This window comes from Tachypleus tridentatus, chromosome 12 (assembly GCF_004210375.1).
Source record: "Tachypleus tridentatus isolate NWPU-2018 chromosome 12, ASM421037v1, whole genome shotgun sequence".
In the NCBI taxonomy this organism is placed as follows: Eukaryota; Metazoa; Arthropoda; class Merostomata; order Xiphosura; family Limulidae; genus Tachypleus; species Tachypleus tridentatus.
The window spans coordinates 907466-934168 of NC_134836.1; the positions used below are offsets into that span (position 1 = coordinate 907466).

General features: G+C 34.2%; 1 protein-coding gene and 1 long non-coding RNA gene across 10 annotated transcripts in view; one reads left to right on the top strand and one right to left on the bottom strand.

Annotated features, from left to right (window-relative positions):
* LOC143233362 (insulin gene enhancer protein ISL-1-like) overlaps positions 1–26703 on the top strand; it is a 145573-nt gene that overhangs the window by 76021 nt on the left and 42849 nt on the right. For all 9 annotated transcript variants that reach the window (XR_013018110.1, XR_013018112.1, XR_013018113.1 and 6 more), the window contains exons 3-4: positions 2759–3039; positions 15435–15727. Coding sequence is in view for 5 of the 9 variants with exons in the window: in XM_076469540.1 (XP_076325655.1) it covers positions 2759–3039; positions 15435–15727 (574 nt within the window). In the remaining 4 variants the exon portion in view is untranslated. The remainder of the gene's footprint in view (positions 1–2758; positions 3040–15434; positions 15728–26703) is intronic.
* On the bottom strand, positions 15317–18710 carry LOC143233363 (uncharacterized). The gene is made up of 2 exons (XR_013018114.1): positions 18356–18710; positions 15317–15809 (listed from the first exon to the last, which is right to left on the bottom strand). It is a non-coding gene; the product is annotated as an uncharacterized LOC143233363 (long non-coding RNA).

Genomic DNA, 26703 nt, shown 5'->3' on the forward strand with positions numbered 1-26703 from the left:
ATGTATTACAATTCATCTTAGTTTCTGAAATTCAAGTTGAAGAATAAATTTATATCAGTGTTCAGAATGTTTGATTTTTAAAAAAAGTATATAACAAAAGCTTCATTACTTACAATACAAGTAGACTGTATTGTTATATCATCAGGTTCAAAATATCTCTACCAGCCCTACTGTTTATTTTACTTACTTTGCTGGGTATATTAAAATATGGTGTAGTTATTCTTTATGAATTAAATGCATTATTTTCTAGTAACGATGTGCCAAATGGTTTCATTAGTCCTCCTGTAAATCTGTAATTCGATACTGGTTATCAGTATATGGTAGGAAATATTGCACAAACTTAGATAAAATAGAAAGATAGAAAGATGTTATATAACCACTCATTTTCATTTAATGAACACGGATAAAAATATCTATTCAGTATACTAGATACATAAACAAAAATTGTTATGATAATTACTTTTACAAAACATCGAAAATTAAGGGTAATGTTAAGACCCTAAGTTTTAACAACGATTATGGTTAAATGTAAGAAATTATTATGTACCAGTTAACTTTAATACCGCATCACAAGAATGTTTTGCAGTATAGTGAGGTTTCTTTAGCAAAAAACTGTTATCACAGCCTGGCTCTTAAGTAGCAGCTAATAGGTCTAAGTAAATTACTTCAGGATTTTTGGTTGTATATAGTGTCATGTGTTGGTAATGTTATTGAGATTACAGTAATACTTCTTTGCTTATGGAGTTTGTTTCATGGATATTTTCTATATAAATTTTTATCTAACTAAGTATTGAGTATAGATTTATAGAATAATGTTTTTACTCTTAAAATATATAATATAATTAATTGCAAGGAGAATACAATGACTAAACTGGTATTATGCACAAGGACTTATCTGATTCTTAAACACGAAGCTCCGCATATCGAAATGGCTGGGGCGCTTGTCTCGCGATCTGAGGGTTGCGAGTTCGAATTCCTGTAATACCAAACATGCTCTTACGTTCAGCGGCAGATGCGTTATAAGTGCCGGTCAGTCCCACTATTCTTTGCTGAAAGAGTAGTTCAAGAGTTGGTGGTGGGTGAAGATGAATAGTTGCTTTCTTTCTAGTTTTACACTGTTAAATTAAGGATGGCTAGCGTAGATAGCCCTTCTTCAGCTTTGTACGATATTCGAAACAAACAAACAAACAAACTCTTTTTGTATACAAATATGTAAAAATATTTTCATAAAGGTATTTAGGTATTTCATCTTGCTCAAAAAATGGAGCATTTATAACTAGAGTAAATGTCAGTCGACTTTTAGATAGATAATATTTTTAAAGTGAAAGTTATCGACTCGTGCTTTAATTAAATGTCTAATAATAAATAAATAAATACTCAAAAGCAATAATTAATAAAAAGGTGCATCTAATACAAACTCTATCCCAGATTAATCGAAAACGAACATACTATAACTTTAAAAATAACTGAAAGAAATTGCACCAGAACTAACAGTCTCTAAAGAATACACTTCTGTATCTACTCCATAGAGTTTTTAACGTACATGGAATAGTCTTTGATTGTAGTAAGAGCTGTTCTATATTTCATAGATTCCAAATTAAATATCTATGAATCGCTTTATTTCTTGAGTTATTTATACAGTTTGCGTGCATTCGTTTGACTGATATGTGTACATACGTTTCCCTGTGGTATTCACCGTATTCACCGATATTATTTATCTATCCATTCCTTTCATTCGCTTGGAGAACCTTAACCTACCTTTAAGTGCTCACACTGAGAGATCTATAAAGTTTTAGAACTAAGTAACTTAGTGTGTAAGAATGCCGGTTCGTAATATATAGCCTCGGGATATAGATGAATATATGTGTGTTTGTGTATGGAGATATTTGTATTCACATGACAGAATGCATTGTTGATGTTTGTATTAAGAAAGCAAAAAAAAAAAAAAAAGGAGACAAAAATAATTGGTCTTGAAATCTTAAATGATCTTCCTATGCCTAGTGGCTGGAGTTCACGGAGTCTGAATTAAAAAAATGTATGGTTTACGTCCCGTTGTCGTATCAAAACATTCTTCTCACTTTGGGGCTGAAGATGTATTATACGAGTGACGATCTGAAAAGGTTATCCAAGCTGATGCTGTTAATTGGTCTATCAGTTCAACATTAGAGAGAAATATGGGCTACATAGCCATTATGTAGGTTTTGAAATTCTAAACAAATAAACAATTAAGAAATCAAAAATGGAGAATAATACGAACAAATGACGTTTTAATGTAATTAATACTGCACTGCTCATTTCCTATTTCCTGTGTCAATATCTGCCATTTGTTAATGGGTTAAGTCAACCAGACATTAATTTAATCATTTTTATAAAGATACAGTTTGCGAATAATCTTCAAAAGAATACTGTCAATGCATGTCAGACATATAAGGCCTGCTTTGTTTTTGAGCTGTTCAATTAGCCTCAGCACTTTTATTTACTTATATCAGTGTAGATGATCCAGAGATTAGACCCAATATTACTTTATCTGAACGACTTCAAGTGGTACGTAGTTTTCTTCTTTAAGAAATACAAACAAAAAGGTTTTAACAATTTTTATAAGTGAACATGGTGAGTAAACGCTCTGGAAATAAAAGAGTTTGTTTGTAGTGTACAAACACTACATTATAGACAAAAGCAAAGGAGCTTAGAATTTAAAAAAGAACAGTCACTTTGCAACTAGAATGTATGGCTAACAATCACCTTTGCTATTTGACAGGTTATTTGGAGCTAAGTGCGCCAAGTGTAATACAGGATTCAGCAAAGATAACTTTGTGATGCGAGCCAAAAAGAAGGTTTATCACGTTGAATGTTTTCAGTGTATGGCATGTTCCAGACAATTAGTTCCAGGAGACGAATTTGCCCTTAGAGACGATGGACTTTTTTGCAAGGCTGACCACGAAGTGTTGGAAAAAGCCATTAATAACAAGAAAGACATACTAGCCAATGGAAAAGGAAGCAGCTGTGGTGCTAATGATAGCATTGGGTTACAAATGGCAGGTAAAGTAAAACCCGTACATTGCTTACCCATTATTTTGTCTTATTTGTATTTCCTCTGATGTTATTTTTTTAAATTTTTTTTGGTCGAATTTTTCAGTCATTTATTCTTTAGTCATAAGTTGCTAAGAAGATAACAAACGCCTAGGCTCGGTATGTCCAGGTGGTTAAGGCACTCGACTTGTAATCTGAGGGTCGTGAGTTCGAATTCCTGTCACACCAAACACACTCGCCCTTTCAGCCGTGGGGAGTCACACTGGGACGATTAATCCAATTATTTGTTTGTAAAAGAGTAACTTAAGAGTTGGTGATGTGTTGTGATGACTAGCTGCCTTCCCTCCAGTCTTACACTGCTAAATTAGGGACGGCTAGCGCAAATAGTCTCTTATAGCTTTGCACAAAATACAAAATAAACAAACGCCTAGAAAAGTGATTTTAGACTTTTATTTTCTAATAACTTTATATGTTTTAAAATCTCTTTAACATTCAAAACCAACTTAACCGGACCTATTTTTAAATCTTCAAATACTAATGAAGTGGTTTGGCTTGTTTTGAACTTTGCGCAAAGCTACTCGAGGGCTATCTGCGCTAGCTGTCCCTAATTTATCAGTGTAAGACTAGAGGGAAGGCAGCTAGTCATCACCACCCACCGTCAACTCTTCGGCTACTCTTTTACCAACGAATAGTGGGATTGATAGTCACATTATAACGTCCCCACGGCAGAAAGGGCGAGCATATTTGGTGTAACAGGGATTTGAACCCGTGACCCTCTGATTACGAGTCGAGTGCCTTACCCACCTGGCTATGCCGGGCCGTTATTAATGAAATAAGAGATTTTAGCATCGAGGTGTTTTTAATTTTTCTTAAGTTTTTCTGATTCCGACAGAAGCAAGTTTAGCATTGTCAACAATTAATATTTTGACAGAAAAGTGCTTTTTTTACTAGACAGTTTCGAGAACATTTTATGTTTTTAATTTAAAGCAATATAAAATAAAAACGCTATTAAGCAATTAGTAACAATGAGTCAAAGAGTTACAATAACAATGAAAAAATTTAAAATTCTTAAGAATGTATTTTTAAACCTAATTTTGTAAACTTTAATCCTGGTATTTTGTCCTCAAAATCTGTTCTGTAGTTAATTGTGCTAACGAATTGTCATTGCAGTTATCTATTCAGACTTATCCATTATGATTATGTTCTACCATACTAAATACGAAAAATACGAACTGAGAGATTAAAACTATAAAAATAATTGATTTGACACAGTTTTTAATACGTGTGATATAATAATATGTGTTGTTTTAGAGAGATTTTGCATTGAGAATTATTTTCCTACAAATATAATTGAATTAAACTTAATAATTAGTTAACCGCCCCCCGCTGGCTCAGCGGTATGTCTGTGGATTTACAACGCTAAAAGCCAGGTTTCGATACTCGTGGTGGGCAGAGCACAGATAACCCTTTGTGCAGATTTGTGCTTAATTCAAAGCAACAAACAACAATTTCTCTATCTCAAAGCACATAATCTCAAAGAGTTGTTAGGTTTATATTTTCATGCCCGTCCAAGCGTGTTAAGGCGTTCTACTTGTAATCCAAGGGTTATGGGTTCGAATCCTGGTCACACTAAACATGCTCGCCCTTTCAGCCGTGGGGGCGTTATAATGTGACGGTCAATCCCACTATTCATTGGTAAAAGAGTAGCCCAAGAGCTGGCGGTGGGTGGTGATGACTAGTTGCCTTCCCTCTAGTTTTACATTGCTAAATCAGGGATGGCTAACGCAGATAGCCCTCGAGTAGCTTTGCGCGAAATTCAAAACAAACAAACAAAATTAGTTAACCAACAGCTGTTAGGGGACATTTTGATGGGCTGACCCAATCACTGTTTGCAGATGAAATTGTATTTTTTTAAATGTGTACTAATGTATTCAAAGGCTTTTGATATTCTATCATAATACCAAAAAGACAACTCAATATTCTTAAAAGAATGAAAATTAATTATTAACAAAATGACATCACTTGGGGTCATTTAAAATCTCCAGCCTAGTGCCGTCGGGTTTTCATTCATTCAGCCGTGTCTTTCTAGACGTGAAACATTCTCCTACGCCTTAGCTCCACTGGTTATGGAGTATCATTTATTTATCAACCTTATAATCCTTTATAAGGTATTTTAGTGTTCAATCCTCTGTAAGGTTTTATAGAGCTTTGCAGAACTAGTTTGCCTTTTCTACTTATGGGTCTGAGTTATCGTTAATCTTCAATGAATTTATTTTGAGTACATATTTTCATAATTTATTACAGTAATTTATTTCTTAAACAGAACATGTCTCGCAATGCATGCTGGTTAGAACACTCGACTTGCAATTTGCGGTTCATGGACGCGAATCTCGTCACTTGACATGCTCGATTTTTCAGCCATGGAGGTACTGTAAGTGTAACAGTCAATCACACTATTCGTTAGTAAAGAGTAACCCAAGAGTTGGCGGTGGGTGGTGTTGAATGCCTGGTTTCTCTATTATCTCCTCACTTTAAAATATCAGTGAGTTTACGGATTTCCAACTTCAAGTTCGATTACCCTTGTTGGAGTCAGCAGATAGTGCGATGTGGTTTTGAGATGTGAAAACACACACACACTTCAGAATTAGGGATAGTAAGCAAGTAGCTTTGCACGAGATTAAAAAAAAAAACATAACGCGATCGTTTGTATTACAGAACAAAATATACTTTATTATAAGTTAGTATCCACTTATACTACACCAAATTAAATTATACGTAAAAATAAAAAGGGTCCTTTTGAAATTATTTTCCATACTAAAAGTAACTCCCAAAATATCTTAAACCGAATTTCCCTCTGTGAAAGAATGTTTTTCATTTAAAAAGTTATATTTGCCCTTATATAAAAAAATGAAGAGAATCAGTTGCATATAAGTCTAAAAATATGAATTCATTACCATGTGGTGTATCATCAGAGGTAAACACTTGTACTCGTTTTGAAACAAAAATTTTTGAAGAAAGTAAGAACTAACTTTCAGTCACTAACGAAGTCATAAAACTCATTAAACTTTTCTATGTAACAGAACTTTATATTAAACTAACATTCAAATCATTATAAAACGAGAATTTCGGAGAAATACTAAGCTAACATAGACAAGAAAGTGAACAAACCAGTCATCTCGAAATTAGCCTATATACCAGAATTAAGCCCGGCATGGCCAAGTGGGTTAAGGCGTGCGACTCGTAATCTGAGGGTCGCGGATTCGCATCCCCTTCGCACCAAACATGCTCGCCTTTTCAGCTGTGATGGCATTATAATGTGACGGTCAATCCCACTATTCGTTGATAACAGAGTAGCCCAAGAGTTGGTGGTGGGTGGTGATGACTAGCTGCCTTCCCTCTACTCTTACACTGCTAAATTAGGGACGGCTAGCGCAGATAGCCCTCGAGTAGCTTTGCGCGAAATTCAAAAATAATACCAGAATCAGAATTCGGAAACTAATGCATCTGTCTTCACACTCATATTATGTACATTGTGCAACAAAATAGAAACAAAAATTCCAATTAAAATAATTATCTTCAGAGAAAAATTTTCGAAGTAGATATGTTTGTATAAACCTTTTTAGTCACTGAAATGGTAGAAAACTTTACTTTTTACTGAAATTATGATGTATATCTTGTTTCGATGTAAATGTTGGTGGAGAATTTTTCTTTGATGTTGCTTGGTACAGGAAAAACATACCGTATTTTCGCCTAATAAGCCGATTTTCTGGCCCTAAATTTTGGACCTGATTTTTGGGGTCGGCTTATTGGCCGATCACTCCTTTCGGAAATTTCTTCTTCTTAGGAAATGTTTTGAAAATTACCATAGGCGGTAATTTTGTCCCATCAGCAAAGCACGTTAAGACTACAGTGAAACGTTGTTTCTGGAATTTCATTGGTTACCTAATTACAGTAAGTGGAGCTAATAACGAATGACATATTGATTCCATCTCTGTCTCAATACGACACGTTCTGCTTTACTACAGAACGCCAATGATCACACACAACATGCATGCTGACGCTGAAACGAGACTAAGAAATCATTTTGAAGAAACTTCTTAAAAATGGCTTCGGCTTATTGGGCGGCAATAAGCAAAAACCCTCATTTTCAGAGCTGAAAATTGGCCTCGGCTTATTCGGCGATTCGGCTTATTAACCGGAAAATACGGTAATTATATATTAAATAGTGTTACACGTAATTCATCACATTTTTAGTAAGAGCGATTTGTGTACTGTAATGCGATATGTATATTGTAAATACGGTGGTGGTTTTCGGCAGGTACAATCCGCGGCGTCACGCGTTCTTTATTTAGTGACTACGTATTTGTTTGAGGGAAAATTCAAATCATTCGACTTGCAGTATCTTCACTGGTAGTTAGAGAAAAATCTCACATTCCTTTCCAAGGAAGGATATTGAATGGTTTAAAGCTAAAGGAAATGGTGATTCCATGAATAAAGCCTTCGACGCTTCATGGAAACCAAACAGCACACAAGAGAACGTTGAGTGCAACAGCGGACTCGGAAACCGCGCCCCAGATCAATATGGAGCAATGCCTACATGGACTGAATAAAGGGTATTGTTAAGAAAGAGATCCCTATGGCTCAAAAGGTTATAGCAATAAATGAACTATTTGAAATTGCCGAAAGTTCACATGCCAAATGAATATGTAATTTTCATAAACTGAAATCAAACGTATTGCACACTAATCCAGTTTCCTTTTCCATTAGTCTGCTTAACGTTGTTTAGAAATCCGATTGCAGGCTTGTTGAAGGATCTGTTGAAACCACGTCAAGATTTAAAGTATAAGACTCACTTCGCCATTCACTGCGAAGCTTACCTTAATGGAAGATGACGTATCAGAAGATACTACATAACCATGGCCATCATAGTGGCTAACAGTGCTGAAAGTAGTTCTAAAAACATCGATCTGAAAAAAATCCGATCAACTCGACAAAATACAATTAACTCTTAGTATATCCTATTGTGAAAGAATGGAAAATGTAGGTAGTCATAATGATACCGTTTGAAAACAATAAATTAACCACGACAGCACATCACTATTATTTATTGTATATTATAATTTCTTTCTAAAATAGTGTAAATATTTCTGATTACATATTTGGATTTATCATATAAGAATACTTGTCAAAGTCCTTTTTTTTCCCTAGATATCAGTATTAATAATGGCAAACACAGACTTTATAAAATGTGCAAGTAAACTCATTAACATGGAATCTTAGTAATAACCACTTTGGAAACTGTTTGTATAAATGTATGTCTATATGTGTCATGAAATCAGTGCTTATTTAACTATTAGAATACATAATTCATTAAAAGAAGCATTAAATAAACCAACTAATAAAGGTGTCAATCTTAATTCAATGTCTCTCCTCAGTGGCACAGAGGTGTGTTTGCAGGCTTATAACCACTAAAAACCGGGTTTTGATATCCATGGTGGGCAGAGCACAGATAGCCCTTTGTGCAGCTTTGTGTTTAATACAAACAATAACAACAATATTAATTTAAAATGTTTGTACTATTTTTGTAAAGTGCCATCGTACATAAGAAAAAGTTACTCATTGCTATTCATTCAAGCCATCGTCATTAATTTTGATGACCCAATACATAACTAAAAGAACTATGTTTGTACGTGCTCTGATCATCCTGTTTTATCATTCGTGCATTATTAATTAATTGTTAAAACCACCTGTGTGCTGCATCTCTTGATATAACAACAACATTCTGGATCATTATTTATAACAATTTACCAAGAAATACTTGAATTAGATATTAGAACTATTCAGGAATAGTTTTTTGCGTTCGCTTCACATGGAAGTGAAAACACACGCAGCACCTTCCTCGAACTTGACGTTTAACACTGTACAATATACTGTGTCTGTTTGATTTTATGCTATATATTAACGTTGAATAAATGTTTGACGATTTATGAAATCCGTCAGTTTTGTTTAATAGGATTTATTTACGTGGACAGAACGAATTGTTAGTAGCGAGTAAAATATGTGTCCAACAAACTTCTTTTAAGTAGCTATACTTAATGGATAAAATTAGTCAGAGTGACTGAGAAATGTCAGTTAAATAGAGTTTGAAATCGGAAGTTAAACTTCACTTCAATACCTTATGGCAATAAGAAGGAACCGAATATTTCATCAGTTATCTTCAGTTGAAAACTTATGAATATTTTTAATCCATATGATCTGACGTAACTCATTGCAGTACATCATTATTGTTCATTGTAAAGTGTATAGTTAATTATAAGACTGCACTTCCAGTTATATTTTACCTGCAGTTGCTTAAAATATATACAGTATATCTCATGTTATCATAGTATGGCATACTTTGTCTTGTACAGAGACAAGTTAGGTTAATAATGTAGTGCCGATAATTTAACAGCATAATTTATAACCTCACATATAATTTATATGCTCACATATAAGACTTTCAAGAAAATCGCAAAAGTTTTTTTAGTTTAAACAACTAATCTTATAAAGTTGAAAAGGAAGTAAATAAACTTCAACATCTGCGTAGTGCAAACATAAAGTTTATATGTGTTTATTTCACTATCAAAGAATCTCAAAACTTTAAATAAGCTCTAAAAAATATAATAGCGAATTTATTTTCTTCGCTGATGCATGGTATTACATGAGTTTTATGATGTTACTATCAAATATAGCATTGTAACACTTTAAAATAGCATCTTATGTTTATAATAACATAAAACAGTAAAGAAGTAAACAAAACCCAAAACGTATAATATATTTTTATAAACTGACTTATGACGCTGAAATATACATGTTTGTCTACAAATTCGTCAAAGTACTCTTTAAATTTTCCATCGTAAAGTGAGTTTAGAAGGAATATGTTCCACACGTAGCTAGAAAATTCTATATGCATGGACAAAAATAACTAATAGTAGTTGAAAATTACATAACCGATCCATTTCTAAATAAGTCCAAATAATTTTACGTTTAGGCGCCAGAGTGCAGTGTACCACATACATTTCTGGATAACGTGACATGAAAATTGAAACAAAAATAGAAATTCTATATATGTTTATACATACAAGCTAACGGTAACCATCAAGCCATCAAGTATATCTAGAAACTTCGCCTGTTAATCAGTTACACTTGCTAATTAGCAATGAATTTAGTTTTTTCAAAAGACGCTTTCGCAGCAAAGAAAACTTGTTTTGACGTAGCTCTTTTCTTATTAAATCCCCGGCACGGCCAGGTGGTTAATGCGATTGACTCGCAATCTGTGGTTCGAAGGTTTGAATATCCGTCCCACCAAATATGCTCGCCCTTTAAATCCGAGATACGTTGTAATATAAGGGGCAAACTCACTATTCGTCGCTAAAAAATAGCTCAGTAGTTGGCGGTGGGTGGTGATGACCAGTTGATTTCTCTCTAGTCTAAATTAGTAACAACTGGCTCAGATATCTCTCGTGTATAAGTCTACGCGAAATTCAAAACATACAAATAAACCAATTTTATTAAAATTTTTGTGTTAATAGTTAGACGATTTTATTCATCATTAATGATAAATAGAGAGACAAAAAATGCTTGTAACCACTTGGTTAACGGATAAGACTCTAAAGAGATGTTATTTTATAATAAAAGAATGTATTTATTAAAAGGCGGCCGATTCCATTTGTACCGTATTTACTGCTATACGTTTATTTTAGTACCTACGTTTGTTTCAGTAGAGTTTGTTTTGGAAGAGTATTTTATGCATGTAATGTATATTGTTTCATGTGTATTACACAAGTCTCGTCTGTTTGCTAAATCTGTAGAAGATTCTTGAGAGTAACAATGAACAATACTTGTTTTTCGAAACCTATAGCATGTTCGAAGTTGAGCGTTCTAGAAATTCACCTTAGACTATATAAACCAATGCGTCAAGAGACAGATTATTATATAAATATTAGTCAGCTTCAGTCAATATGCTATAGGCCTCGGAACTATAATTGTGATTAACGCCTATTAATTGAAAAACTACAGAATTTGACCAGGAACGTTTACAGATTTCGAACATTACAAGCCGTTTAACTTTAGAGAATTAACTTTGGATGCTAGTATTTCTACGAGGACATTAGATATTGTCGTCAGTGAAAACTTACATGAGCTTCAAGCTTAGCCAGCCGATAAAAGAATTATGCAGATGTTTCAAAAAGAATTAATTTGCTCCCCGTGAATGTCGATAACAGATTTAGTTCCAGACGAGAGAAAAGACTGAGTATTATTTGTAAATTTCTAATACTCTTGTGTATAAACCATCATTTGTAGTAACTATTCGTAATAACCGTTATTATAAATTATATTGTTTTTTTGTATATTAAAATATATTTGTGTTAAGAAAGAAAATTGTGTGTGTCAATCTTGTTAACAAATATCATAAATTGGATACATATTGACATTCAATTAACTTGTAAACTAAAATTAAAATTTCCGATTATTTGAAACAGTGAAACGTTAACACACGTAACGTAATAAATCGGAGACTCGTCCGAAATAAATTATGATACCTAACACGGTTTTGCAGAAGGAATGGTGAGGAATGAAACGATTGCATAATAAAAGGCAGATTTATAAAAGGTAATATATAGACTTGTGTTTGTGTGTTAATTACGTACGTTTTGAGTTTCACCAGCTGTTGATTTGAGTACTTTATTTGTCATATAATAAAATTTATTAATTCGGCCTATACTTGTATTTAATGAATACAAAACTCTCACTGAAAATGAAAGAACACACACACGATTAAAATTTTGTCTTCAAGATATCAGGAGCCCAACGTTTATTGTTTAGATTCATCATTTTGTAAACTAAATGTATTTTAGGCATAAAGCAGATACGTGGTACTTCATCGTTAACGTGTCTGACGTGGAAGCGTGGTTGCAGTTGTTTTAAGATAAGGCATAAAGTTTATATTTAAATTACTATGCTTTTATCTCGATAAAAATGCTATCTTCATTATTTTGTTGTATTGTAGAAACTAACTCTTATCCAAATAGGTATACTATTTTCCAGACGGCTCGCGATAACCTGGAAGTCTTATCACGCTAAAAGTCAAGGTATTAACCCTGTTAGCAGGAGCAATGCAAATAGTTCATTTTGCAGCTTTGTCCTGAAAGCAAACAAATCTTAAGAATACCATGTATACTTGAATAGTGGAGTAACTTATAAATCACGTTAGCTTCTTATTTCTTTGTCGAGAATGTTATGTTTGTTCGAATATAATAGTTATTGAAAGTAACGCTCTAATTAATATCTGATAGTCAATTTATTCGAGTTATGAATCTCGTCATCGGCTTCCAAAACACAATAACCCTGATACTCTTTCTTTCAGAGTAATAAATTTTTTACGGTACACCCGAGCTATTGACTGAAATGACGGTAAACTGTTATATCTCTTCCTTTATTTGTTGATATATATATATATCTAGCACTGTGACTGGCACCTGCTTATTCCCACATCGACCGACAAGAAGCTTTTTTAGTCTGACTACCGTAAGTCCCTCATATTTGCTCACCTGACCACTTCCCACGGCCCAACCGACACAAGACGAAATCTGATCTTTTCAGAGTGAGCACTTTTCTCCTTAATTAAAACAGATGGAAAATGAATGAGGGGTGGTGTTGGGTTGCCTCTTTCTCACTCTGCCTTTTTCTAACACTCATTTACACACACATAGGCACATGCACTTGCTTCACCTAGTACTTGGGGCCAAAACAAAGGAATTCCTAGGGTTGTAGTGATAACACCAACCTTCGTGTCTTTGAGCTCTAAATTAATCATCAGTTTAGGTTTCTTAATTGAATAAGAAGTCGAGAACCGATACGTTTAAAATGCTCATATTACTTTTGAAAGCTATCGTAATCCTAATAAGATAGAGCCAGTATAGAAGGTGGTTAGCTCGCTTGACTCGCATTCTGAGAGTTGCAGGTTTGAATCCCTATCTCACCCTTTCATTCGTGGGGATGTTATAGTGTTATCTTCAATCCCACTATTCACTAGTGAAAGATTAGCTCAAGAGTTGGAAATAGTGCTGGATGACTAGCTGCCTTTTCTTTAGTTTTTTATTACTAAATTCAAGACGACTAAACACACCTAGCTATCCCGGAGCTTAGCACAAATTCAAAACAAACCAAATTGAATAAGACTGCACATATATATATATATAAACCACGACCGTCTGTTTATTTTTTATGTCAATATATCTATTGTTAAAAGGTGTTGTGAGAAACTGACTCTTTCAGCAGAAATTTTCAATTTTCACCAAGCTTAAAGTTAATGCTGAGGATAAGGATTCAACTAAGCGAAGGTCAGTAGGAAAATACGTGAAACTGACGTAAAACGAACAGTGACGTTCAACGCTGTGCGAAGCATGGATACCTTTGCATCGCACAAAGCAATTGTGTGCTAAGATTATTTGTTTGTTTTAAATTTCATACAAAATTACATGAGGGCTATCTGCGCTAGCCGTTTCTAATTTAGCAGTGTAAGACTAGAGGGAAGGCAACTAGTCATCATCACCCACCGCCAACTCTTGGGCTACTCTTTTATCAACGAATAATGGGATTGATCGTTACATTATAGCACCCCCATGGCTGAAAGGGTGAGCATATTCGGTGTGACGGGGATTCGAACCCACGACTTTCGGATTAGGAGTCAAGATTTCAAGAGGAATCTCTTGTTCAGGCTTAACTAAGGATCAACTTAATTCTTTAATTATCCATTCTGTAAAGGACAATAGCATGACCAAACTGATGAGTGGCTATTGGATCTCCATCAGAATCAACTCTAGCTAACATTTTTTGAGTCGTCAGGAACAATCCCATCGTTTCTAATTTTGTAGTGTAAGACTAGATAAAAACAACTAGTTATCATCACCCACCGCCAACTGTTGGGCTACTCTTACCAATAAATAATAAGATTGACTGTCGCTTTATAACGCCACCACGGCTAAAATGGCGAGCATGTTTGGCGGGATGGGGATTCAAATCCGTGATCCTAAGGTTACGAGTCGAGCGCCTTAACTGCCTGGCCATGCTGGACCTGCTACGATTGAAACTAAAGGAAGCAGCAAATTTAAGTCCATTACGGACGGGAGTTTTAGGTAGTATATATAGTCGTATCAACAACAACACATTTTTAATGCCAATGTGACGAACAGCTAGTGAAGACAAACACTTTTTTCGCAATTATCTGAATACAAATCAGAGCAAAACAGCTTGTAATGGATGTCACACACATTTTTACATTAGTGGTAATTATAGCCCTAATTTAGGTGAGTTTTTAAGGAAAAAAGTTTGTTCTTCTCAAGATGTCCCACCTTCCTAACAGTTCTTTATTTCTTAATTTGAAAACTATGTACAAGTGATATAATCTATCAATGTATTAAAATTAAATCATTTGTACTGGTGTAATTGCAATGATCACAGGAGGGGGTTATATTTCAACCATTGGTTTATGTGCAGCAACAAAAAGAAGCCCAGATAATGGGAAACAAACCCTAAGTATTTATGTGTCTCACAAGAAGCGAAATAAAATAGCAGAAACTGGCTTTGTCATAGGACCATGTTTCAACAATAAATTTGTCACTGCAATTATATTGATTACACTCAGTAAATAACGTTTATTCGTACTCAATAACTGGAGTTCGTTCAGAATGTTTACATATGGAAGAAGTTTGTTTGTTTTTGAAATTCGCACAAAGCTACTCGAGGGCTATCTATATTAGCCGTCCCTAATTTAGCAGTGTAAGACTGGAGGGAAGGCAACTAGTCATCACCACCCACTGCCAACTCTTGGGCTACTCTTTTACCAACGAATAGTGGGATTGACCGTCACATTATAACGCCCCCACGGCTGAAAGGGCGAGCATGTTTAGCGCGACGGGGATGCGAACCCGCTACCCTCAGATTACGAGTCGCACGCCTTAACATGCTTGGCCATGCCGGGCCCGGAACGTAGAAATATATTCTGATATAAATTTCTTTGAAACCCTGGTTAACTGCTTACCGAAAATCAACCAGTATCATTGGAAACCATCACAAAGTTTTCACTATATTTGTATATTATCTAAGAGTATGTGGATGAAATTTTTCCTTGTTGATTGTTACATACTTTAACCCCAAACTAGAATTGCTAATACTGTGCTCTTCTTGTTACAGGATAATAAAAGAACTGCTACAAAAACCATAAAGTGAAAAACAAACACAAAAATCATCCTATGAATTATTGGTGTTTATTTTCTTTTATTTTAACTTTTCTTGATATCATTTTGTTATTGATAGTTTGTATATGTTGTTTTTTTGTCGTTGTTGGTGTTGTTGTATTCCAGCCAACGCCGAACCGATGCAAACTAACCGAAATAGAAGTTCAGTCAGACCGCAAGTCCACAAACAAAACTCAGACATCAAGTCAACCCGAGTGCGGACTGTACTAAATGAGAAGCAGCTTCATACATTACGCACATGCTACGCAGCCAACCCGCGTCCTGACGCGCTGATGAAGGAGCAGCTTGTGGAGATGACGGGTTTGTCTCCCAGGGTGGTTCGGGTGTGGTTCCAGAACAAGCGGTGTAAGGACAAGAAGAAAAGCAACTTGTTGAAACAGATGCAGCAGCAGGACAAGGTAAGTGATCACCTGATATCTACATAGCTTCACACCATCAGTGACATTTCCAAATTTGACATTTCAACTTCTACAAGTACCACTGTAAATCATAAAAAAACATATTGAGTTTTCATGGACATTTTAAATACATATTACGTACAAATATGTTAGTACAAATAGTACATCAGTACAAATGCGTATGCCGAAAAGAAAAAAAAAAGTATAGTACTGGTTTATAAGAAGGTTGTTGTTTTTTTTCGGTTTTTAACAGAAACTTCCTAATAGTTTATTCATCTCGCCCCGCTGTTTTACGATCACAAGGTCACAGATCTCCAACGTGAGAATTAGTCTTAGGGTTTGTTGGCACGTGCGCGTTATTCTCGGGTAAGGGCCAATGGGACCTATTACAGCTTCCTAATTATTTGTGATGAGCCTCTCAGTCCGCTTTAAATCTCACTAGTCGCAGGGGTAGACCAACTATTTTAATCTCTGATCTTCATGGGTGACTTGGCTGATGAATTTTGTTTAACATCACGTAGGCTGCAGTAGTTCCTTCCTTAAATTTTATGACATCATTACGAGCTGAAACAACTTGAAATCCCTTTAAGAGTTATTTAGTGAAAGTTTGTTTTGAATTTTGCGCAAAGCTACTCGAGGGCTATCTGCGCTAGCCCTCCCTAATTTAGCAGTGTAAGACTAGAGAGAAGGCAGCTAGTCATCACCACCCACCGCCAACTCTTGGGCTACTCTTTTACCAACGAATAGTGGGATTGACCGTCACATTATAACGTCCCCACAGCTGAAAGGGTGAGCATGTTTGGAGCGACCGGGATTCGAACCCGCGACCCTCAGATTACGAGTTGAACGCCTTAACCCACCTGGCCATGCTAGGCCTATTTAGTGAAAGAAACTTACAATGTTTTATTTTATTTCCAACGTTAACGTAACAAGAAATGGTATAGTGAATAAATGATAGAAGTTCACATTAATATTACGGTAACTTAAGTTTAGTATGATTCTGCTTGAATAGAAGTTTCATTACGAAAAACCATGTTTATTCATAATTCAATCATGATTCATAAATGAGCGTGAAGTGGATTTCTAACTAGAAAGGATTAAATATTGATATTGTTTGTGTAGCTATTTAAAATGAAATTAATTTGTTTTATTCTGTACGGAAAAAAAAAGAAAATGCTATGAGAAAAAATCTGAGGGTCGAATATTCGAATCCCGTCACACGAAACACGCTACGCCGTGGGGTTGTAATGTGACATCAATCCCACTATTCGTTTATAAAAGAGTAGCTCATGGGTTGGGTGGTGATGACTAGCTGTCTTCCCTCTAGTCTTACACTGCTAAATTAGGGATAGCTAGCGCAGACAGTTTTGTGTAGCTTTGCGCGAAATTTCAAAGACTAACAAACGGGCCGTGACACAAATGATTAGTGACTGTTAATTGTTGACGTTGGCTATCTATACGCCACGAACTGAGATATTTTTACGTAAGTGAGGAGATCGTGTCACGTGTAGTTTACACAACATCAGTAGTTAGAGTATAACACTAACTACTCTATTTATAGAGTATTGTATTAGTATTTACTGAACTTCTACCCCTTTTATATATAATAATCTAAACTAAAAATGAGAATGAGTATAAGAAACACAGGTGGCACAACTGTAGCTAATGCCTTTGTGTGGGTTGTGAATTTGTGTCCTTTGACGTTTTATTTCTACGAATAAACACAGAAACCAAGAAACGATTGATGTAAAAGTCATTGTTTTCCATTCATGGATTCTAGTTCGTTGATTATCGAAGTTTTAATATGAATCATTGATAATATTAATTTAAAATAATATATATATATATATATATATATGTACTGCTACAACTACGTTATATCAAATATAAAAATTCTAGTATATGAATTTTATCCATGTTTTTTCATAGTCTGTGAATCAGTCGTATTGGTGGAAGAGAAAAAATTATCATATTATTCTATAAGTTATTAAAACTTTTTTTCTTCTGATATAGGCTTTCCTATTACACTGTGGTAATTTTGCGGGCTTATAATGTTAAAACCGGGTTTCGGTACCTGTGATGGGCATCAAGCAGATAGACCGCTGCGTAACTTTGTACCTAACTACAAAACATTTTCATGTATTGTTTATTGTTAATCTTTACGGAATTGATACTTTTACAGTTTTTAATCGTGTCTAGTCTTACACTGTTAAATTACGGACGGTTAGCGCAGATAGCCCTTGAGTAGCTTTGCGCGAACTTCAAAACAAACCAACAAATAATCATAGGAGTAAGATAAAAATATTAAGGAGCATTTTGTTATGATCATAGAGCTAAGGATAAGGGATACTATATGGATATTCTAATTGTATCGAAATATATAACGTTATAAAGGATATAATAACTCTTTCCATGTCTGAAAAATACGTCATCCAGTACAGTGGGTATATATATACACAGACATAATGAAAAACTAAATGGTTACGTGCACAGTTTTCCATATGTTTATAAAAAGAGTTTTTTTTCTCTGCTTCTTTCATCCGAATATAAGTATCGACGAAACTAGAGTATTGTACAGTTTCTAGGTTTCCTAGCCAGTCTAATAGATAAACCCATGTGCTTACTCACGTTGTATCTCCGTCATTTTCTGTAGTCGTAATGCAGGGGCGTACTAAAGACATTTAGGTGTTTACCACTAATCCACTTATTTCCACCTACTGACATGAGTGTACAAATCCCAAATGGGCAGACGAATCGCACAGAAGAAGCCGCGCGGGCCCGCTTTTGCTCGGTGTCTCTCATTCAATGTCTTCCATCGAAAGCAGCTGCGCGACAGGCCCGCTTCCTTACTGGTTTGTTCATGTTGCCAAAGCTTTTCTCCAGGGAAGACACATTAACTTCCCGTTAGTGAACAATATCCAGATTGTGACGTAATTGTTATTAGGCAAATTCCTTTTTTCGCTATGTTATAGGCTATGTAACATTTAAAAGCAAACACACTCACATGAGATATATCAGACATTTCTTCGACTTCAATGTGTACATTATTAGTTTTAAGACAGAACGTTTAAACAGAGAATTTTGTCTGCTTTAGTAAGAACAAGTCGAAACAGTATTTTAGGCGACTCCTCGAAGTCGCAATGTCACGAATAAGGAGCTACAGGTTGTTTTCGACTACTTTTTTTTTTTCACTCTTAGTCAACCATTCAGATAATGAACCGACAAACATGATCAACATATGAATTACCCAAGACAACTGTACGATTTGCAGCTGTGTTATGAGTAACTTATTCATAATATGAAACATTAGAAGAACCTAACAGCTCGTATTTTTTATTCTCTTGTCAAACAGTATTATAATTATTATACACATGAGCACATTAACATTCGGTTAACCTTGTCCTTACTTTTCTTCTCCCTAGCTAGTATTACAAAATAACCATACATATGAAGCAAATGGAGTGAAATATGAGTGACATAGTATATTATTTATTGACATCCTTTTGCATGTACTAGACTTCAACAATATTAATGAAGTTTACCTAAATAGCTTTCACCCCATTGTAGCATTAAAAAAAGGCATTTCACCTATCCCGATATTGTAGCTTGTCCTATTACTTTATAAAACATACTAGTGTATCGTTATAGTAACTAGAGCAACTCATTTCTAATTTACACCGCTATTACAACTCTTGTAACCTATTTTACTTAGCATTGAAGAACGTAACTAGCAAACCGTTATTTAAGATTGTTCTCCCAGTTACGAAAAGTTGCCAAATGTATACTGCTATTACTATTGTTGTAACCTATTCTTTTTGTTTTAAAAGTATTGTCACCTGGAAGCCGTTATTGTAACTTGGTCTATCTATTACGATACCGTGTTATATGTTTATTGCTGCTACCATTATAGTAACTCGTTCTACTAAATTTCATAGCTTTGCCACCTGCAAACCTTTATTGTAGCTTTTACCGCCTACTTTCAAAATATCCTATCTATGGAAGGTTACTTCGATTAACGTTACTCATCCTACCAAATTTAAAAGCATGCAACATGTAAACCTTTATTGTAGCTTTTACCGCCTTCTTTCAAAATTTCCTGTGTACGGTTACTACGATTAACGTTACTCATCCTACCAAATTTAAAAGCATGCAACATGTAAACCTTTATTGTAGCTTCCTACTGTCTGTTTCGTAACCTTGTCACATGTATACCGCTAGTCACATTATTATGACAAATCTCAGTTATTTTGTAAAGCATTGCCACATATAACCCGTTATTTTACCTGATTCTGTCTGTTTTGGAAATATGTTCTACATATCCAGCTACAACAAATTTTGGAACACATCCTATGTATTTTCATAGCTCCTTCTACCTGCAAAGCGTTATTACATCTTGTCCTATCTACTTCGCGAATTTTCATATGCATCATGTTACTACCATTATTTCAACCCAGTCTACTTATTTCCAAAGTATACCACCCAAAAATTGGTTCATAGGTTGTCCTGCCTATTTCCAAAATTTATAGTATGCATACTGCTATTATAATTATATTAAACCATTATATTTGTTTTGAAAACATTACCCCTTGCAAACCATTATTTTAGCTTGTTCTGCCTATTTGGAAAATGTGCCTCGTATATACCGATATTACCATTAAATTTCAAGCCATACCATTTGCAACCGTTATTGTAGATTTCCCTGACTGTTTCCAAAATTTGCAATATGTGTATCACAACTATCACTATTGTAACAAATGCTTGTTTTTTTTAGGGCATTACCAGCTACAAGCTACCCTAACGGATAGTAGCTAGTAATGCCCTAAAAATTATGAATACCCTGCATATTGTGAAAATATGACATATATATACTGCTATTACTATTATTATAACCTTTCTACGTATTTTTTAAGTCTTTGGCGCCTACAAATCGTTATGGTAGCTCTTCCTGCCTATTTTTAAAACTTACCATATTATACCAATTCTACCATTATTATAACACATCTTAATAAATTTTACAGGAATAAATTTTATAAGATGTTGCCTGGAAACCATTGTTGTACCTTGCCCTGCCTGTTTGGAAAATTTACCATATTTATACCACTTCTACAATTATTATACAACACATCTATATAAATTTTATACCATGTTGCCCGGAAATCTTTCTTGTAGTTTATCCATATTTTACGGTACGATTCTTTTATTATATTTTTAGTGTGTCTTGTCACACATATTTTTGAAGAATGTTGCCAGCTTCAGCTAGCTTATATTATTTCTAAAATACGTAGCTTTATAATCCTTAAGAAACATTTGCCCTTCAAAGAATGCTTTTATATTATCTAAATATCATTTTTCAATTAATATCTGTGAAAATTGAATAAATAATTTTTTTATTAATACTTTTCACCCTGAAATGTTTGACAAATGGTTTTATTTTATATACCCATAACATAAGTGCGGTAATTTTAAAAATAATTCACGCTTGTATCAGTTTATATACACAAACAAATAGATGATAGGGTTATGGTCACTATTTTGGCTTACAAATCTCACCGGTTTCTTATTATTTTTCTATTTTAACCAAATTGTTGCTGTATTATTTTCTTTATATATTATACAAAAGCGCATCAATGATCTATCTGTAATCAGACTAGAAAGGTATTTGGTGCGATATAGTTAATTATGTTCATTGAAGTTCTATCAGCAGTGACAGTGAAAAACTAAAACGCGAGGCCTAACCGTAAAGAGTAAATTGGCAGATGGTACACGTGGCATTTTACGCGTAAAAACAATGATATGCGCGTTATTCCGTGTGAAATCTCCCGTGATATTGCATCTCACGGTGGGCAATGGATGCGGCGCACACGTCGAAGCCGCGGAAGCCTGCGTTAGCTATTATCGGTTACCGTCATCAGACGTTGCACGCGCCCAATTGGTCAAACTTTTCTTTCGATGTACCAACGACATTATTCCGCAGATCGTCGCCAGTTTATTATCGGATTTTATTCATTGGTTTTTGAGAGGAGTGATCATTATTTTTGAGATGAAAATCGCTAGCAGACCCTCTAAACTACTAATTTTAAAAACCTCGTTATTGTGCACAAGTAAAATGAATGTCTTCATTTCATGAAAAGTGATTTTTGTAGGCAGAATGATGCACGCGAACATGTGAAATGTGTGCATATTTCGTAATACGAAGCGGTACGCATTTTAATTTTAGATCATTTACCACAACTGCACATCAATATGTTTGTGCGAGGGGGATACATAGAAAAATAAAAGTGATGACTATGGAATAGTATTTTTATAAAATATTATTAGCTTAAGACTTTAAATCCATATGATTGTTTTCAATTTGTATAGAAATAGCAATATATATCAATAAGTTATAGCCAGTAAATTATTTTCCTCCCAATAAATAGGTACAATAAACTCAAGTAAAAACATAACGTGGTCAGCTAGAGCGTAAACTAACAGCAAGTTGAGAACATACACTGAATTGTTTATAAAAACAACAAATATTCAATTTTCTCTTCTAGTTGGGATTAACACGTAATAGGAACGATAAACCTTTATATAAGAATACGTAGACAATCGAAATTTAGCTAATGCTGGACATTAGCACTGTGTAGTGTGTCGTAATTAGTCAGTAAATGTTTGAAAACGGTAATATTTTCACAATTAATAATCCTACAAATTTAATAATAAATCAGTGATCAGGTTGTTTCTTTATTAACTAAAATATCTTAGTTCATAGAGTATTATAGCATGGAACTAACCACTTAGTGTATTGTCGCATTTTTAACGAGGAGTTTGTGAGAAAGTATCTCATTAAACTGGATCGATTTGTATTTAACAGAGCTATGCGTGGTCAAGTACTCAGCGTGCCACATTATGGATCTGACGAATCTAGTGTTAGCGTCTCGTTACCATCAGAAAGAAAATCACGCTCTGCATTTTGAGGCAGAGGGTTGTTCACATTCTACGTTTTGTTCAGACAAAAGTTGCCCAAGAACTGGCGATGAGTACTGTTTTTTAGTTGTCTTACCTGTAGCCTATAAATCCAAAGTTAAGGGCAACTAACACTAATGGTCTTTAGCACTATAGAGCGATTATTCTAAAAAAAAATCTCGAGTAAAATTATTTAAGTGTGAGGGCTGGCCCTTTGTTAGGGCTTTCAATTTCGGAGCTGTCAAGCCAGATTCGGGATTCGATTCCTCGCAATTCCACAAATTACTAATGTAAGTGTGTAATAAGAGTGACAGCCAATGATGAGTGGTAGGATCCTGCTTGCTGGCTGTGTTCTCTTGTCAGTAACCTAAAATTAGGGAAAGCAGCAAATAACTTTAATAACTTTGCCAAAATGTAGATACGAATAATGTTTAATAAATAATTACATCACCGATATACGTAGACTCAAACTTGCTTTATTTACTTTATTTCTAGTTACGAAACACGAAAACGTGTTTTTCCTCATCTCATATTATGTATATACATATTTAAAATATATGTATATGGCAGAGAAGAAAGCCAAAATGAATTTGATATTAACGTTTAAAAATGGTAGATGTAAAATTAATATGTAATATTATTTGAGATATGTTTTTCTATATGTTAAACCAAATATATATAGATGAATAAAAGCAGTAAATTATATTTTTTGCGAAGAATGTTACGCTTGTTATTTTGAAATATGAAGTACAATATCTGGTTTCAGTAGCATTGCACATAATTCTTTGTATTCCCAAGAGAGGGCGAATAAAGCTTGCTTGTAAGCTGTCCCAGAATTGAAGAAACATTTGAAGTGTGAATGTAATCGTCTATGGAATTCTACCTGCAGAAGCACTGCACAATCACAAAACCTTGAGTTGATTTTTATCACTTAAATTGGAATAATGATAAAATAGATATACGCAAATATTTTTTATCGCATCGTTACAACAAAGAATGAAAGAAATACATCAGAACTAGAACTACGTTAAGAAGTGATGTTTGCCCACTTTGTAAACACCACCATATGTTTATGTGTTATCTGACTAATGATTAGTTTACGCGTCATCATGGACTCAGAATTCGCGTAAAGTAAGCCAAAAGCTCATTCCGTCAGACCTGTTTTGTTTAAAACTGGGACGCCCACAACTGCACGAGTTATGGTATTTTTCCATTTAAAGATTTTTGTGTCGTTCTTTCTCTTTTTGTAATGGGTTGTTTATGTATATAATGAAAACTGCTTGATAGAGTTTATTCTTAACCGTGTTTGATTGAAGATCACTACATATACTAGTGTTATTTATCATGTATATTATTATCTTATTGCAGCATAAATTAATTCACTATAAGAACAGAACAGAGGGTTGAATACAACTAAGTTACAGATACTTTTGGAAAAGGCAAGAATGATAAGGGCTAGTACACTGTCCTGGAAAGAAGATAAGACTTAAAAGTGAAGCGAATGGGAAAAATTGGAAAGCAGTAGAACAATGATAAGAATGATAAGAAACAGTACACTTTTGAAAAGAAGATAAGACATAAACGTGGAACGAATGACAAAAATTTAAAAAACAGTAAAATAATGATAAGAATGATAAGAGATAGTACACTGTTTTGGAAAGAAAATAAGACTTAAACGTGAAGCGAATGACGAAAATTAGAAAGCAGTAGAACAATAATATGAATGATAAGGGATAGTACACTGTTTTGGAAAGAAGATAAGACCTACAAGTGGAGCAAATGGGAGAAATTGGAAAGCAATAGAACAATGATAAGAATAATAAGGGCTAGTACACTGTCCTAAAAAGAAGATAAGATTTAAACTTGAGCGAATGGGGAAAATTAGAAAGCAGTAGAACAATGATAAGAATGATAAGGGATAGTACGCTGTTTTGGAAAGAAGATAAGACTTAAAAGCGAAGCGAATGGCGAAAATTGGAAAGCAGTAGAACAATGATATGAATGATAAGGGATAGTATACTGTTTTGGAAAGCAGTAGAACAATGATATGAATGATAAGGGATAGTATACTGTTTTGGAAAGCAGTAGAACAATGGGATAAAGATTAAGATAGGTTCTGACGTTTGTGCTGCTACTTTCTAACAGACTATACTAAACCATGAATACAGCAGAGGATAACCAACCATACCGATTCCATCGGTCTATCTCTTTCATTTTTTCTAGGGTGACACCCTACTCCGGACTTTCACACGCTAGAACTGTCGTCAGAACAAAAGGCTGAAATTACACCAGATTGCCATGTCAGATCGATTCTGTTCGACATCAGAAATAATGGCCATGTTTCAGAAAATTGCATATTTTCGTGTCTTGCATCAGAGGGTTCCGTAGCTGTTGTGGGTAGGAAGTTCCTAGCACACGCAACTTATCTATACCTGAAGTATACAACTTGATTTCTCTAGCGTTTAAGGTATATATATATATATATACACACACATATTGCACTACCCAATATAAAATGAGTGATACACACGTGTGTACACCATAAGTTTCTTTGTACCGTATAGTATATCATATTGTTTGAGTACAAATAGACAGGTCGATGAAAACAAAATCAAAATTTGAGTTGTTAAGAGTTTATACATGTAGATGTTATATTCGCAACCAACACAATCGTTTCTTGTCCAACGTGCTGTCATTTGTTCAATGAAAATGTATATTCTAGAATTCAAATCGTTTCTGAGCTTTCTGTGTTGACGAAAAAAAATTGATATTTTAACTTCTTATTATTTATGTTATTTCAGGTAATTAAGGCGGTACTCGTTAAACCTAGTGGTAGGATTATGTTAACTGAGATAACCACTCATTAAGCACAACCTAGAAATCATGTTTTAATTGTTAATTTAATTACTGTGTTAATTTTTTCTTAAATCTGAAAAATTGAACATTAAAGCTAAACATGATTGAAAACTATATTAAAGAACTACTACAACCACTGAGCAGATTCGCAAGTAATTTCACTAAATAACGTGGTCATATAAATGTCGCACAACAACTATAGTTTTGAGTGAAGAACATTACATGTACAACATTCTCGAATGTGTTGTGTGTATAACTACTTCGTAAATACAGTCTAAGCATGTACCAAAAAAAAAAAAGGTTTCTGTTAGAAAGTAAACATCGTTTAGAAACAGGTTAAATAATTCATGAGAACGTTTCCTAAGTACTTCTACTTTCCATTACATAATTACTGGATAATATCCTTACAAATATACGGAGTCAATGCAATTACATTTCTAATCGTGATAGTTTATTAAATCACGGATGTCTCTGGTACGTTACTTGGAATCCAAAATAGAAATAAATGTTATTTAGGCTCTTATGATGACATTAAAACGCAATATAAAGAGCTCTAATTGAGAAAGATAGTTGATTGTTAATGTTATATTGTTCAAATTATAAACATTTCATTCGATCACCAACTAAACTTTATTAATGATATATAAGATATAAACTGCTATGTACGTTATATATACTAGCTCTTATTCTGATCTAAAATTTACTACTCAGAGTATATGAAGATAGATGTTAAGTCAAGTGAACTTGGCGTTATTGCAAATAAATTAATATCGTACATTTTCCTAATTAAAAATAAAGTTATTCTTTTTAAAGGCTATATATTGGTTCTAAAGACAGAATGTTTATTCTCAATAAGAGTTTAATATTGACATATGGTTCATCAAACACTCAATGAAACCCAAACTCATTACGACAGTAAGATACTTGTATCAAAATATCGCTCATCAAACACTAACCGAAACCTAAACTTACACGACAGTGTAATAATTGTGTAAAAATATCGTTCATCAAATGCTCACTGAAACCCAAACTCACTTCGACAGTAAGATAGTTGTGTAAAAATATCGTTCTTAAAATACTCACTGAAGCCTAAACTCACTACGACAGTAAAATACTTGTGTCAAAATATCGTTTGTCACACACTGATTAAAAGTTAAGCTCACCACGATAGT